Below are 14,895 nucleotides of genomic sequence, written 5' to 3'. Positions count from 1 at the left end.
GAGTCATTTACTGAGTGTGTGACCTAATGCAGATATTTTAAATCTGACAAGTTTATTTTCACAAACATAACTTTGAAAACCTGGGGAAATAGATGCATGCGTAGGAGTTTCAATACAAACTGCATTTCCCCTGATGTTTTCTGGTATAAATTGCTGCTTTTGGAAATGCTTTCTTTTATAAGAAATTGCTAGCTATGTGTAATTGTATATGTGCCTGTATGAAAAAAAAATAAGATGTTACCTCTGTTACTATTTATTTTAGTCCTGCTCTGAAAAATCAGTGTGTGATGGAATTCTATTTTGAATGATAGTTTGAATGATACAGCAACATGGAAGGCAGGGAAGAATCCCCCCTTTTATCAATACAGGAAGAGAGTTCAACTCCTTGCGATGATGTTAGAGTTTTGAGCAGCTCTTAGCTGAAGAATCTAGCTGATGGATTGCTTGAATCAACATATTCTGTTAATATTATGAAACTGTTTACATTTAGAATAACAAAAACATAAGTACAACCACCAGCAAAATTGCAGTGAAACAGCAAATCCACCTTTTACAATCACCCAGGCAATTCATGGATTTTTACCCTTGTGAAACGGAACGCTTTCCAAATCCACATGTTTTTCCTCTTCAATCAGTGTAAAAGTTGTTGTGCTACCTTTTAGATATGTCCTATTGACTATCAGTTTAGTTTAAGGAAATACATCCCTTTGGTTTACATCTATTCAGTGATCATTCAAAGTTATGATGGCATTGAAAAAAAATGGATTTATGAAAGGTCCTCAATGTTGCAGTCATCACAGTGTTCCCATAGTCAAGTGATCAAAATTTGGAAACTTAATGACCGGCCCACATTTACAACAATTGCAGTGTCCCATGGTCTCATTCTTCTGTCCTGCAGGAACTATCTCCATTTCAACTTCCCTCATCCACCCATCTCACTCTATCTTTGCCCTTTTGGCTGCCCCTATAGCATAGACACTATATTACACCTCTGTCACGTCCCTGGCCTCTGATCTCAACTGACCTATGTTATTGTCTTTGGTTTGCTTCTTCTCCCCTTGGCTACCTCCGCTGCTGGCTCCCTAGCCTTTAGGCTCCTGGCGAGCCTGCCCTGCTTCAGCAGTCTAGGCTGCTGCTGGCTGTGGATTCAGGCTGACAAGCTTGCTTTGCAAGGAGGATTTCATACTGGCCCATCCTGGACCTGCCTGATACCCAGGTGCAAAAGCCCTGACACAATCTGCAGCCTGCATCAACTTCTGCTTCTCCTTCTGCTTCTGCTTTTCCCTGCAAAGAGCCACCAACAACATGAGTCTCTCAGAGCTCGGTGGTGGACTTTGTATTGTGATAATAAGCTGAAGTGGAGGCAGTTCACTCAAGTCAGGAAAAGTTCAAGATCTTCACCTAACAAACATTCCTGTCCAAATGAATACAATCTGGACTTCTGGGACTTCTGCTGATAGGTGTCAGAACCTAATGACACTTCTCAAATAACTAAGGACCAGAGGTGGTATTCAGTGGGTTCTGGCCAGTTCTGGAGAACCGGTAGCAGAAATTTTGAGTAATTCAGAAAACTAGCAAATACCACCTCTGACTGGCCCCGCCTCCATCTATTCTCTGCCTCCCAAGTCCCAGCTGATTGGCTGGGTCTTCTTTTGTTGCCCTGCACAGGAGAAGGGAGCTGGAAAGCAGGTTAGTGGTGTGGGGAGGGAATAGGGATTTTGCAGAAACTGTCACCCAGGAGTGAGGAGGGAATGGGGATTTTACAGCATCCTTCCCCTGGAGTGGGGAGGGAATGGAGATTTTATAGTATCCTTCCCCTGGCATGCCCACCAAGCCATGCCCACCAACCCACACCACGCCCACCAAGCCATGCCCACAGAACCGAGAGTAAAAATTTTTGAATTCCACCACTGCTAAGGATCTATTGTATAAAAGGTGACCAACTCTTGCTCTTAGTTGTCTGCCCAACTTCACAGAAAAGATAATAAATCTGGAGTCTCTAAACCCTAACAATTCAAGGAAATTTCGCTGTTTCTCTTTCCAGTGTTGAGATTGGGATATCTGTTCCATCTTTACTTGTGGGTCCTGTCTGTCTTGAGATATGATGGTTTCTGCCTCACCAGCTTCAGTCCTTATATTACATCGAGATGATAAGATTAGATCTAATGGAATTTTACAATTCAATTTTATTAAGAAACATCTTAATAGTAGGAACATCTTGTTATTAAAGTCACTTCATGGAAATAAAGAGGCTTTCATACATTGGAGAGCTTCAAATATTTATGGGATGCTTAAGCTTGCGATTTCTAATTCTAAGAAGGAAGTTGGGCTAGATGATTCTCCAACTTTATGATTTTTAAGACTTTCAAACAGTGTGCACTGAAACTAGAAATGTTTTGACAATAATTTTAATATGACAATAATTTTAATTTCTTCCTAGAATACCAGTGAAAAAGTACAAAAAACAAGTAAGCAGCTGTTCTCACGCCATGCTTATTCTGTTACTGGAGCAGAAGAGGTAAAGATACAAATTTTCAAAACCTAATTTGCAACCAAATTAAAGCTCAGTAAAACATTTATTTATATTTATTTTTAGCCTGCTCCTATCCTGAAAGATTCTGGGTGGCAATTAACAAGGCACAAATCCTGGAATGATATAATTTTTCCTTACAGGGAAAGTTGGGGTTGAGTTCAGGGAAGGAGTTTTTCCAGAGTGGGGTTATCACAGAGAATATACAATATCATCTAGTCCAGGGATCCCCAACTCCCAAATCACAGACTAGTATAGTGAAGAAATGGGCTGCACTGCTGGACAATTTACAGTAGACGAGTGAGTGAAATTTCCTCTGTATTTGCAGCTGTTCCCCAATGCTGGCAATGACCACCTCAGCTCCACCTCAGGTCCTCAAGCATTAGATTCTCATAGGGGCATGAACCCTACTATAAACTGCACATGTGAAACATCTAGGTTGTGCACTACTTATGAGAATCCAATACCTGATAAATGCAGATGAAGTGTCGCTTACTCAACTTCTGCCTGCATCCTGAAATCATCCCTCCCCTGGTCCATGGAAAAATTGTCTTCCACAAAACTGCTCTCTGGTGCCAAAAATGATAGAGAACTGCTGATCTAGTCAATGCCCTGCATTCTCTTCAAGAGGTGGTTTCCCACTTGCTCTCTAGATGTTAAGATAAGATTCAACTATAGGAAAGCACTGCTTGACATATCTTGGGACTGTGTTTTAGAGTTTTAAGGGAATAGCAGTTATCTTCTGGGTGCAATTCAAGGTGCTAGTTGTCGAGATAAATTTGGGGAATTATCAGGTATGGCCAGATTGAAGGAAAACTTCTTCAGGAGAGGGTACTTTACCACCTTGTTCAAGGCAGATGGCAAATGCTATTCCTTAGGAAAACATTAATTGTCTCTCAGGTCTGGCCTCACATGTCTAAAAGAGCCAGGAGGGAGTACTATCAACAAGTGGCAAGAATTCAAGCTACAGAGATCTTCTCCACTTTCTTGGGTTCCAGAAGTCCAGAATTGTTTTTATTCTTAATGAAAAACAATCAGTGCAGTATAATTGAAGGCGGGGGGGGGGGAAACAGGCAATGTGTAGAATAATTCAATACAATGACTATATTTGTGGGGTTTAATAGGTTACTTATCGTCGTTGGCTGGAGGAATTAATCAGGATCAGAAATCCATGGGGTGAATGTGAATGGACAGGAGCCTGGAGTGATAAGTACATTCCTATTACTGTTTTTCTCCCTTTTGTTCTGGATCACCACTGTAACATCATTTTCTTTATTAATGCTTGTGATTCTGTATAAAATATTATACCATCATATATTTATTATTATTACTATAAATAGACTTCTCATTAGTTGTTGAGTGTCTTCAACAAAACATATTTGGGATACCATATGAATCTTACAGCTGGCTTGTGCTAGAGATTAAATAGAAATATAAAATGTGCATTGACCAAGAAAGGATTTAAATTTATGTTTCTATACTTCAGTTCCATGTCAACTAGGGTTCCACACTGTACTAACATCATGTGGGTTCTTTGATTGGAAATCAAGAAATTGATTTGGAAATACTTGGAAATTGTAGACCATGTTTTAAGAAATAGAGTGTTATGTGAATGCAACAGTTATCAGTTATTCAACAAATCATGATGTCAGCTCAGTCATTGGGCTACTCAGCTGTCAGGTACAAAGATAAACAAACCTATGGATTTCCCTGTAGGGAAGATATTCATGTAATTTTGTGGAACATTGTACTGAAAGTGAAGACAAAAGAAATGTATTATTTATCTGGTATTCCTTCTGGCCTTTTTGTATAACTCCTCAAAAATTATATTTGAACAGTCAATCAAATGACATCCAATAAAGAAAATGTAGTATTAGTAAGTGAGCAGGACTTTTTATTAACTTACACCAGGCATCTCTTAACTATATCTGGTAATAGCAAGAAATTCATTGCTAAAAGCAGAGACAGATGATAAAACAAATCTTTTTAAGAAGATTCTTCCCAAGCTGAAATAAACACACAGCCAAATTAGACATGACATTAAGGATATATTTGCATTTAATATGCTTGTAAAAAAATCAAATTAGCAGCTGCCAGGATAATTACTAGAATTGCATCAGGCAGAGAGGGAGAGTTTAACCCTTTCTTTCATATAGCTGCTTTGACAAAAGTTGTTAATCTAGATGACTTCTGGTTTGAGCTTCTTCGGCGACAGACTGAAACCTCATCTCTGCGAGGCTTCGATCCATACTCACTGCTGGAGCACCCCGAGCTGGCTGGTTTTGGGGCTAAGCCACCCCGTAGAGGTGGTAAAGAGGGGGAGAGACTGCCTGCAGGGTTGAGGAGAGCCGCATCTCTCCTCCCCAGCTGGCCATTACTCCCTTTCCCAAAGGCGGTTGTAGCGGTGGTCAGAAATGGCTACCACAAAGAAGGACTCGACCAGAAAAGAATGTGCAAGAGGAAGATAAAAAGAGAAAGTTTTGGTTGACCAGGTCAAACAGCAAAAGCAACAAATAAGGTACCCTGGAATTGAAACTATTAAAAAAAACAATAACATTGTTCCCTAAGAAGATTTCTAAGCTGCGAAGGAGAGAGAAAAGGGAAAGGATTTGGGTTTTTTTTCTGTTCTTCCTATACTGACAGCTAAGAGACTTAAACAAGAAATTAGAAAAAAATCCACTTTGACATTAATAGGCATTTAATGCTGAAAATAAAAAGTCAAAGGGATAATAAAGATTTCTGGATAATCAAAAGCTTTTGAAAACAGGAAAGGAGAGAAAAAGAATAAAAGGGCAGGATCTGGAAGGGAGGAGACTGCCTGGAATTAAAAAGAACTTACAGCAAAATCTCTACAAGACTTCCAAAAGATACATTCTAACTGAAATATCGCAACAAAAACCCCAGGAAGAGAAAGTCGAAAAAGAAATAAGAAGAAATAACTCAGGACTATTTGGATAACTTGATTTCTGGATTTTTGGTTATTGTATTTGAATGACTAAAATCAATCGGGTGGTTGTTTAAAACTGTTGAAAATGGCTCCACTTTTAGAAGAACTGAAAATGGAACTTAAAAATTACAAAGAAGATGCACAAGAAGGAAGAGGTTCTTTTGCCTTCGTATTTCAGTTTTTAGAAATGGAGATTTGGAATTATGAGAAACAACAAGAAATGCCTGCAGAACAAGAAGATTGGGACAAAGAAGAAGCCATCTTTAATGAACAAGTAATCCTAGGTGGGGGGGGAAAGGAAAGGGGGGAAAGAGAATGGAAAGTTTAAGATTGGGAAAAACAACTAAAAAAAATAGAGTGAAAAATCAGTATAAAATCAGAAAGCAACAGAAGAGGGAAATGCAGAAGAGAGAATTAGAAGTAGAGAGACAAGGGGGTAAAAAGGGAGAAGATGAGAGGGAAGAAAGAAAGGAAAAGAAGTTATAAAGGACAGAAACAAAATATAGAGAAAGGGCCTATTTAGAGATAATGGGTGAAAATGTAATGGAAAAAGGGATTCTGCAAAGGTACATAAGATAGTATTGTTATATTAGAAACAGAAATAATTTTAGAAAATATGAAACAATGTATGATTAAAATGTTTGGTAAAATAGCTATCGTAATTCAGTGGAATGCTTGTCAATAAATAAGTGTAACAAAATGAATATTTAATGATTTACAAAACATGTGAAGAGAAGGGAAAAATTAATTATGGAGATTATATGTGTCTTTAAGGAAGTATGATATTTAATTGAAAAGAAGTGTTAAAGATATTAAGATTTTAATGATTATTAATAATAGAACTGAATTGGAATGGAATGAGGGTTTATAATTACATATATTTATAATCTTTTTTTTTAAGAATATAGTGTGTATTATAAGAATGTACCAAGCAGAATTCGATTGGAAGTTATGTATTATGTATTATATTGAAGGTCATAACCTTAAGGTATGTATTGAAGTTTAAATAAGAGTTGAATGGATGTAATTAAAAGATATAAAGGTGTCATACTCCAATTAGTAACTACAGGAGAAAATTTGTTTAATGAGAAAAGATAATATGAAATTGAAACAGAACAGACAAAAGTATAAATATAATGATTTGAATTGAGATGAGATAATCAAAATAAAATTGAGAAAATTAAAAGAGGGGAAAAACTATGTAGAAAATGTAGAATAGTATAAGATATGGAATAGAGCACAAAAAGGAGCATGAAATTGAGTTTTGTGTCTGTATAAAGAAGTTCAACCCGGCACCATGCTATTTTCAAAAAAGATGTTTTACTTGTATTTTGTATGTGTGAAAACCCAAATAAAACTTTATTTTAAAAAAAGTTTTTAATCTAAAGCTTTTTTGTTTTGAGAAAATCAGTCAAGTATGCAATTTTAAGGCTTACCACACCTTAAATGCAGCAGAGTTGGCTCACTGTATAAAGACTGGCTTACAGGCCAGAGAAATACTTCTTGCTCATTAACTAAAGAATTGACTATACATAAAATAATCTGAGACAGAATGATGGGTACTCCTGGTTGGTGACTATTTTTAGGGCACTGTTGTTTTCCCAAGCAGTATATTTTCTTGTATTATTATACTTCTGTTTTTAATCCTGATTTTCTTATACAGTGCCCAAGGTTTTTTTCAGTGATTGAGGCAGCTAAAAAAATAAATGAATAAACAAACAAGCATGTGGAGATTGAGTTTCAGAGCTATGTGAGTTGGCTATCTATGCAATCAGCTCTATGGGATAAAATAAGCTGTTGGATTGGTTTCTCCAAATCTGATTGATGGATTTCTCACTGTATGTGATTGGGTGATTGCATCCTGCTAAATAAATAGAACTTGTATACAAAGATTTAGTAGGTATATTAAGATATGTGGTTCCCCAGAAGGGATCATAGGGAATGGACAAATGGAAAAGTAGAAGTTTATTATTACCCCAATTTAAAGTGGGAACTTTCCTCATAAAATTAGATGTTTTTCCTTATAAAAAAAAAGATGTTGAGATTCTAGATACAGGGGTGTCAAACTTGCGGCCCGTGGGCCAGATGCGTCATGTGCTGGCCACGCCCACCCCCAGTTTAGCAAAGGGGAAAAAAGTCACGACATGTCACGTGACGACAACATGCCATCAGGAGTTTAATATCCATGCTGTAGAAAGAGCACCGAGGCTAAAACACAATGATCAGTTGTGGAAACTGGATATGTCTAATCTAATGAGGAGAAAGATCAGGGGTGACATGAAAGCAGTCTTCCAATATTTGAGGGGCTATCACAGAGAAGAGGGGTTGGACCTATTCTCCAAATGATGTGAAAGGGCAGGACAAGAAGTAATGTCTGGAAACCTATCAAAGAGAGATCCAACCCAAAACTAAGGAGAAATATTTTGAGATGAGAATAATTAATTGGTGGAATAGCTTATCTCCAGAAGTTGTAGGTGCTCCATCACTGGAGGTTTTTAAGAAGAGATTAGGCAGCCATTTCTCTGAAATGGTATAGGCCAGGGTCTCCTGCTTGATCAAGGAATTGGACTAGAAGACCTCCAAAGTCCCTTCCAACTCTATTATTCTGTTATAAATGAACAGTGAGGGTTAGAAAATGACCAGTAACCAAACCTTATTATTTAGACTTGAGTAGCCCTTTGTATACAGTACTATTTGAATTTTGTGGTATATGATAGGTACACTTACAATTTTTCTTCCACAAAATGCTTGTCCCTTTAAGCCTGGCCAAATTACAAAATGTTTATTTACCCAAAGATGAACTAGCATCCTGCATTTTGCCCAGATTCTCTTTAGCACAACAAGTGTACCCAAAGCAATCTTGTCAATAGATATGATTCCAGAGACAGGTGCTCTGTTTTGCAGTAGATTTTTATTGACTGTTTCTTAAAGAAAATTAGTTTATAAATTTCAGATGGGGTACCTACCGAGTTTTTACGAATACATTGGTACCCATGGATACCACATTGCTTACTCTTGAAATAAGAGGAAAGAAGGACTAGTAACTGGCAATGAAGAAACAGCATCCACAGAAATAAAAGAAAATCTCTGTGTATTGGTGACCTGCAATGTACATAGAATTGTTCTATTTGTTTTCCTGCCCAAAGATAAGCCTGTGTTTCCAGGAAGTGCAAACTGACAAGGTTGCTAGGAGAAAAATTAAACACCTAGAATGTTAGATTAGTTACATGTATCAAAAAAGACGACTAGTTTCTGGTCAACTGTCAGAGGAAAAAGATTTAGAAGGTATTCTATAACACTGAAAGTAAAAGGCTCTGGCTTTTAGGTCCTGGTGAAATAAGGTTTTAATTCTTTTTGGCAAAGTCTAGAGTAGATCTTGTTGGGCAGGACATCCAGAAGTCGAAGTCTTGAAGAAATGAAAAGAAAATGTAGTGTGATTGATATTTCTGTCCTGCAGGGAAGAGAAGTGGATATATGTCAATCAGATTTCATGAAATACATTTTTTAGAGAAAGGATTGGGAAATGTAATCCTAAATGTTTCCATCATTGTGACAACTGTTCATTCTCATGGTGACAAGCAGAGCTATGTAGCTCTAGAAGGAAACTCTAGGAAATAAACTTTAATAACTTAAAACTAAGGTGGAAGCAGGGGTGGGTTTCTACCAGTTCTGTCCACCTCTGTAGAAGCGGTAGCTCTGAAGAGCAGCAGTCATAGAACCAGTTCTATGTCTGCTGATGTTTTTGCCCACCTCTTACCTGATCTTTTTTTCCTGATTTTTCAACTTCAGCTGCTGAACGAGGCACAGCTGCAGTTAAAAAAAGTAGGAAAAGAGGCTGTTTCAAAGGCTGCGTCTATGCATGCAGCCTGCTGGTGACGATTTACAGGTGCGCGGCTCCCAGTGTGCAGGGAAGCTTGTAAATCCCGAACTGCCAGTTAACCCTGTCATATCCCACCCCTGGGTGGAAGCCTTAGTTATCACCTTATTATTGGAAGACAACTGACAAGGAATAAAAGCATTCTTATAGTAAGTGAATAGTGCTTCAGAAAGACTGAAAGAATAAGTTCTCCATTGAAGCTGGAAGTGGGAAAAATAGTCAGGAGGATTTTATGAACCATTTGGAAGAGTGTTTTACAAAAGTAATGAAAAGATCTCCCCCAACTCTCTGTTTGAAGCATAAGATTAGTCTTAGCAATGATACATCTGAAAAAGTTGTAATTAAGTTCATAATTGTGTGTATGCTAAATATGAATCAGTAACGTGAAGCTGCCAAAAAGACAAAAGTAATTTAAAGTAGCCTTAATTGAAGAACAGTTTTTAAATCATGAGAATTAAAAGTTCTACTCTATTCTGCAGATTAATCCCACTTCAATAAATGTAGTCAGTTTTGATTACCATATTTTTTTAAAAAAAGGATTCAGATAAAATATGAATTCCAAAAAAGGCAACAAAAAATAATAAAGTCATGCTTTAGATGAGGCTCAGGCATCGCACAGAAGATTTCACTTGATATCCTAAATGTGTCAACTCATAATGGCTGCTTCCAATCATGGATTCTTGGTCTCCCTTCAAAGCATTTGCAAGAAGAAAACTGTACATTTTCTGAAAAGAAAAATCTGAAATCTAAATATGTTTATCTTTTTAATCTGATATACAACCCTAGGAACAACAAAATAGTGATTAATTATTTTAGGTGTCTACAATAACCAAACATGGTTTGTTGATTCTCATATCAGCCAGCAACATCAGATGCGCAAAATTAAAAGGAAAGGCCATTCTGCAATATACCAGTTGTGTGATTGATCTCTGATTCATGAGGATATCACACAGAATTAAATAGCATCATTCATCTGTGCTTTTAACTAAATATCTGATCACATATGCTTCTTTCATGAGTGTTTCTGGGCCACTTGAACATATCTGGAAAAATGCAATACTCGAAATACCTTTTTTGTATATCCCATGTTGCTAAGTTGATTTTCTGCCTGTCAGAACTAATCTCTGTTAAGAAGATACTATTTTTGAGGATGTGCTTTAAAACACTAATACACATCCCTGATTCATATCTTACTATGTGCTCTCCTTGTTTCATTACAGTGCTCTGGAATGGAAGTATATTGATCTTAAGCAAAGGAATACTCTGCATAGGCAAGCAATTGATGGAGAATTTTGGTGAGAAATATCTGTTTTTAGCAGTCGATAGATGAATGTGCTTTAAAATCTATGTAGTGATGAGAAGACATGGAACTAAAGTGGAGTTAAATATACCATCTGCGGTTGCATCTTCCATTTTAAAATTGCCATTAAAGTAATAAACATGGGGAGGCCTGATAGTTACCAAGCCTACATTGAGAAGAAGATACCATTCTTTTCTGCCATGCTACATTGCTGATTAAAGTCATACTCCATGTAATGGCTTTTATTAGCTTCAGGAGAAAATATACAATGACTCCAAGAGAAAACTAATAATATCTGTCCTAGTAGTGGAGCATGGAAAAAAATTAAGGCACTCATTCATTTATCACTATCAAGACAAAAATGGGTGCTCTCCCCTTATGCTTGGTTGTGAACAACTTTAAAATGAAACATCCAGCAATGAGTAGTACACATTAAATTATTGGCGTTTCCAAGTTTTGACAGGCAGCAGAGCAATGAGAGTTTCTATGCCAGTTGCTTTTCATAGCTGGCAGGCTGCTTTCACCAGAGCCGGCCACAAATTCTGCAGGCCTACGAGTCGGGGTAATATCCGCTGGGGTCCTTCTTGTTCACCATTTCAGCTCCATTCGGTTATACTTCTTTATTACTGCTTCATTGTGGTGAGTAGTTAGTTCATGTGCTCTTTAGCAATACTATAAAGAGAAAGGTGGATTTGAACAATCCATGCTCAGAGATGCCCAACAATTTGGAGTCTGAAAAATCATCTAGGAAGCAGATTCCAGTTGTGAGGAATGGGAAGAAGATGATATTGATGCTAAGGACAGCCAAATGACCAGATTTATGAAGAGGGATAATTGGGAATCCATGTGCTAAGCATGATGCCTACAAGTTTCAGACCTTTATTTCGCTGCTGTCTGCTGTTTCTGTATAGTCATAAGAATTGTCTGAATAGTAATATTCTAGATCAGCAATCCTTAACTTTCATATCTTAAATCCCATCAATTACTGTATTAAGTAACATAAGACTCACTACAACAGAAAGGAAAGTCCATTTGTCTTAGGAAAAATGCATATGTTATTATATTTATTATTTAGAGTAAGTTTATTAAAACTTAAAATTTCAGTGACTTTCCTGTGTACCAGGCTGTGGCCCATTTGGAACTGGTACTTGCACAGAACTATTCCCTCTCCACACTTCCCTGCTACCTCCGCTGCCAGTCTGCAAAGCCAGAAAATTTGTGAACCACTGATCTATTCTAGATTACTTCTGAATCCCAATTTGGTGTATAAATCGCCAGCTGAGGGCCACAATTTTAAAGTCACAGTACATTCTTCTTTTCTGGTGGCAGGATGTCCTTCTCAGATTTTAAAAAGCAATTTACAGATCTTGAGATCTGCAACTTGTCTCCAGATCCTCTGATCTGCAATCAAGCTCATAAGTGGAACATGAAACTATTCCATGGAACCTGGCAAAGTGGTTCTACAGCTGGTGGCTCCCCAGATTATCCAGGTATACAATAACCAATTTTGCACTGCAGAAATCAATGCAGATTGTGTTGTGATCTCCCTAGGGAAGCCGTTGTGGTAATTTAAATCAATGAATGAGGTTTTGCTTTAATGGTTTTACCATAGTACAAGAGATAAGAACATTGGTTTCAAGGAAACCTAATTCTTTGCTTTTGCCTTGGAAAATCCCCATCCATAAATAGCTATTCCAGAGTTACTGCTTTCCTGAAATGAATGCAAGTTGTTTTTATTCCAGGGGGAATTCATTGTTTTTTTGGCCCAGCTTTATATTTTGGCCAAGTTATAATTCTTTATGGTCCAGTTAAGAGCAGACAGTTTGACATCCAAAGTGGAAGAGGCTGATTGCTGATGTTGGCAAGAAATATGATTACAAATAGACTGATGACCCTATTTTATTTTTGAGTCCAGCAAGCAAGGGGGAGAGTGTGAGTTGTTGCTAAGCAAGTAAGAGTCGCTAACATCTCTGAAATTTACTGGATTTGGCTTAGCTGATGAGCTGCACAATGTTCTCTGGTCATTATGAAAATAAAGGAGGAGCATGCAAAGGTTAAACCAGTAATTCCTTAAAGTTGGAAGCACATCTGGTGACACAGGGAATAAGGTACTGAATCCTACTGCCTGAATCTTTAGAATGAATTCCCAGTGCTTTATATGTCTGCCTCTTTTGGCTTGAAGAAACTTGATTGCAGGAAATACAACTTCAGCAACAGAGTGGTCAATGTCTGGAATACTTTACCTGACTCTGTGGTTTCTTCCCCAAACCCCAAAAACTTTAACCTTAGACTGACTACTATTGACCTCACCCCTTTCCTAAGAAGTCTGTAGGGGGCGTGCATAAGCGCACCAACATGCCTACCGTCCCTGTCCTATTGTTTCTTTTAGTTTTCTTATATGTAACCATTTCATGTATTCATAACTATGTATCTACTTATACCTATTATCTTGTAAGCAATTGACAAATCAAAATAAAAAGAAACCAGCCTGTGCTCATGGTTCATGCAGCCTTTGTATCTATCATTGATAAGAAAACTCTTTGGGGAGGTATGGCAATGCACAATGATATACAATAACTACTGAGAGCTCAAATTGTGACCTAAATTTTGGCTGTGATTAGGTAATATAAAAGATTCACAATTTATATGTATTGTGTATTACTGCTGGTTACTCAGGGATTTTATACATCCTAGCTTTTAGGAATCTCCATACTGTTCATGTGTGCTATTTTTATTGCTTAGCATATTTGTTCTCATCTAGCAAAGTGTTTATGTTTTATTTCTATGCTCCATTCAGTTTTTTATATAATTATAATTGCAGTAAAAAATTACCAATCCATAACATGTAACATCATAGCTGTATATTTCAACCATCTAGCAAAACAGTTTCATTTTTATTTATCTAATGCTAAATTAATCTCTAAATCATTTGCTGTTTGGAATTCTAGCTCAAATATATAATTAAAACGAATAGCAACATGGTGTGTTAATTAAACATTTAAAATGATTTCAAAATGGATTATAAAAATGTGATGTCAGTTTTAAAGAGCCAATTCTTGATTAAGTCTGCTACTATAAATAAATAGTTTTAGAAAGCTTTATGGCTTTCATCAAGGTATAATGATCAAATCCTTCAACCTCGGATAGTTGAATATTTGCTAGAATTAATAAACTATTAAATGCATGAAAATGATACCATGGCACTTGGAAAAAAGAAGTCAACGGTAGAAAAAATGTCTATAATTTTAATAGTGATGTTTCCATCTACAGATAATAAAGGTTTTGCATACATTGCAGAGGTGGTATTAGCAGTTCTGAGCAGTTCTGGAGAACTGGTAGTGGAAATTTTGAGTGGTTCGGAGAACCGACAGATACTACCTCTGACTAGAGATTTTACAGTATCCTTCCTACTAAGCCACACTCACAGAACCAGCCGTAAAAAAATTTGAATCCCACATTGGCTGTGTTTGCATAATGTATTGGGCTAACATGGAGTTATCTAATTTATAGTTGGTTATGTGAAGCAGCTAGGTATGATTATGGATTTGTTGTGCAAATCCAGGTAACTGAATTAATTTATTAAGCCATGGTTGTATATACCGGTAGTCACTTAGATACACCAGCAAAGCCCAAAGTAATTTTCTCACTGCATTATTGACCAAATGTGCCATTGAGCCCCACAGGGCCTAGTTTCTGGGCAACAAATTAGGGGATCGGATGTTTTGCCTTAACCTTCAACCTTCTACCATCCAGCCAAGTCTTAGATGATTTTTTTAAAATTGAATCCAGCAAAGAAGGCATCAGTGCCCATGGGTGACCAGGCATTTCATTTCCATTGGGATGTGGCTGAGGGGTACTTGAGGAAAGGCTACATGCAGAGATGCCTCCCTAAATTTTCTCTAAAATTTCATCGATACTGCCAACATTTTGCCTTGGTGAAATGGGTGGCATAGAAGTTTAATAAATAAAATGAAAGCTCTTTTGATGCTTTACAAATGAATTTCATAAAGACTCTGATAGAATCATGTGAGATTTCAGGCATAACTTGGGACAAACCGATATCTAAGCAGAACCTTTATTTACAAATCTAGTTCTCTATATTTCATCCAACTCTGTCAAGTTCCTTATAATCTTGGACAGAAGTGGGCAAACACAGACAAGGTAATTTGTTCAAAATCACGCTGATAGGACAGATGTACCCATTTTACTTAAAATCACCATCACTACCTCTATCAAAGGGG

The 14,895-nt window shown here is 37.1% G+C and overlaps 1 protein-coding gene across 1 annotated transcript in view; it reads left to right on the top strand.

Moving 5' to 3' along the window:
• The window catches only part of LOC113433241 (calpain-8-like), a 50,806-nt gene that overhangs the window by 10,746 nt on the left and 25,165 nt on the right, over positions 1-14,895 (top strand). Inside the window, exons 6-9 of the mRNA XM_026695694.2 lie at positions 2,441-2,518; positions 3,655-3,740; positions 10,575-10,649; positions 11,984-12,144. Of these exons, the coding sequence (XP_026551479.2) occupies positions 2,441-2,518; positions 3,655-3,740; positions 10,575-10,649; positions 11,984-12,144 (400 nt within the window). The remainder of the gene's footprint in view (positions 1-2,440; positions 2,519-3,654; positions 3,741-10,574; positions 10,650-11,983; positions 12,145-14,895) is intronic.

Source organism: Pseudonaja textilis, chromosome 1 (assembly GCF_049901715.1).
Source record: "Pseudonaja textilis isolate UNSWEBS1 chromosome 1, rPseTex1.2, whole genome shotgun sequence".
In the NCBI taxonomy this organism is placed as follows: Eukaryota; Metazoa; Chordata; class Lepidosauria; order Squamata; family Elapidae; genus Pseudonaja; species Pseudonaja textilis.
The sequence above is the reverse complement of the archived record's forward strand: the minus strand, read 5'-3'. Positions and strand labels throughout refer to the sequence as shown.